We start from the raw sequence: 1,322 nt of genomic DNA, 5'->3' as shown, positions 1-1,322 counted from the left end.
TGTGACTGTGCAATGGTAGTAGCTGCCTCGGATAAACATGTTGACCCACTATGTTCTAGGCATGCTCAGAACATAGTGGACATATCAGGACTAAATGCTGGCTAAAGAAGTCTCTGATTATGCTTCTCATCCAGCAAGGATCTGGCAGTGTGTGGGTGTGCAGTGTCCTGCTGAAACAGCTGCAGGGCAGTGTGCTGCTGTGAGAATAGCAAAAGTACAGGCTCGAGCACCTCGATACCTCTGTCCAGTCAGATCTGCACCAAGAACAAGCAGAGATGGTGCTCGCATGGATGCAAACCTGCAGCAACAACTCCGACACATATACCAACATTCAAAATCCCAATAGCCCAGCCTCGGTCAACTTTAGCGATGGCTAGGCTGTGCATACACTGTGGCAGTGAAATTAAACAAATTCTGTGGTGTACAAGTGCACAAATTACAAATCCCTCCATTAACCAAAAACTACTTCCTGAATACGTTTGGCTTTTCAAAGAAATAAGAATTATAGACCAAGAAATGGATTTAAAACAAAGATTAAAAATGTATTTCAAGACACTGAACTTGTACAACAGAATCTTTTTGGCTTATGAAGAGAGAAAACAGAGAATACTGAGATGTAAATGCATGTAAAAAGGAAAAAAATCAATAAAGCTGCAAAAATTGCAAAGCTGGTGTTCACTCACGCTGTCTCGCTGGCTGTCGTCCCCGGACCGGTCATCCTTTTGCATGGTGCGGGCCACCTCTGGCAGGGCTCAGTCAGTCAGAGTTAATCAAAAAGTGGGCTAACAAAACAAAAAGAAATAAAAAAAGATATAAGTATTATTTGTACCCATTTCACACATTTGTATTAACCTAATGTCATTATCAAACTGGTGATGTAAAGTGGTATAAAAAAATCCAAAGTTCTGCTTGTTCTTTGTGAAGATTAAACCAAATGGAAAAAAACAGATAAATATTTAAAGAATTTATACGCTGAGTGTGGAGTTTCTAAAATGTACTACTTATTATTTTCAGGTAAGAAAGCAGTAATTTGACAGGCTGAGGCTCTTCCACCTCCTGGCAGCTTTGTGGTTTCAGAATATGAAAGCTTTGATCTCCCAGACAACATGCACATGTGTATACATGTGCATGTATGTGTGCGTGGTAAATGGGGAACATAATGCCCCGAGTGTGTTGGTAAGAAAGGAGGCATGCTGGGATCCACTGGCCTAATAGGATGCATTAGAGTGTAAAATGTAAAGGTCAGTGAATTATCAGCCAGAGTTGCACAACCCTTTTCTGTTTACCTGGCCTAATAACCCAGAGCCTACACCTGTCTCATT

The 1,322-nt window shown here is 41.1% G+C and overlaps 1 protein-coding gene across 1 annotated transcript in view; it reads right to left on the bottom strand.

Moving 5' to 3' along the window:
- Positions 1–1,322, bottom strand: part of pde4d (phosphodiesterase 4D, cAMP-specific) — a 203,691-nt gene that overhangs the window by 179,604 nt on the left and 22,765 nt on the right. Inside the window, exon 2 of the mRNA XM_013914808.1 lies at positions 684–782. Coding sequence (XP_013770262.1) covers positions 684–728 — 45 coding nt within the window. The 5' untranslated portion in view covers positions 729–782. The remainder of the gene's footprint in view (positions 1–683; positions 783–1,322) is intronic.

Source organism: Pundamilia nyererei, unplaced genomic scaffold (genome assembly GCF_000239375.1).
Source record: "Pundamilia nyererei isolate P.nyererei 1_Seehausen unplaced genomic scaffold, PunNye1.0 scaffold00006, whole genome shotgun sequence".
NCBI classification, from domain to species: domain Eukaryota; kingdom Metazoa; phylum Chordata; class Actinopteri; order Cichliformes; family Cichlidae; genus Pundamilia; species Pundamilia nyererei.
The sequence above is the reverse complement of the archived record's forward strand: the minus strand, read 5'-3'. Positions and strand labels throughout refer to the sequence as shown.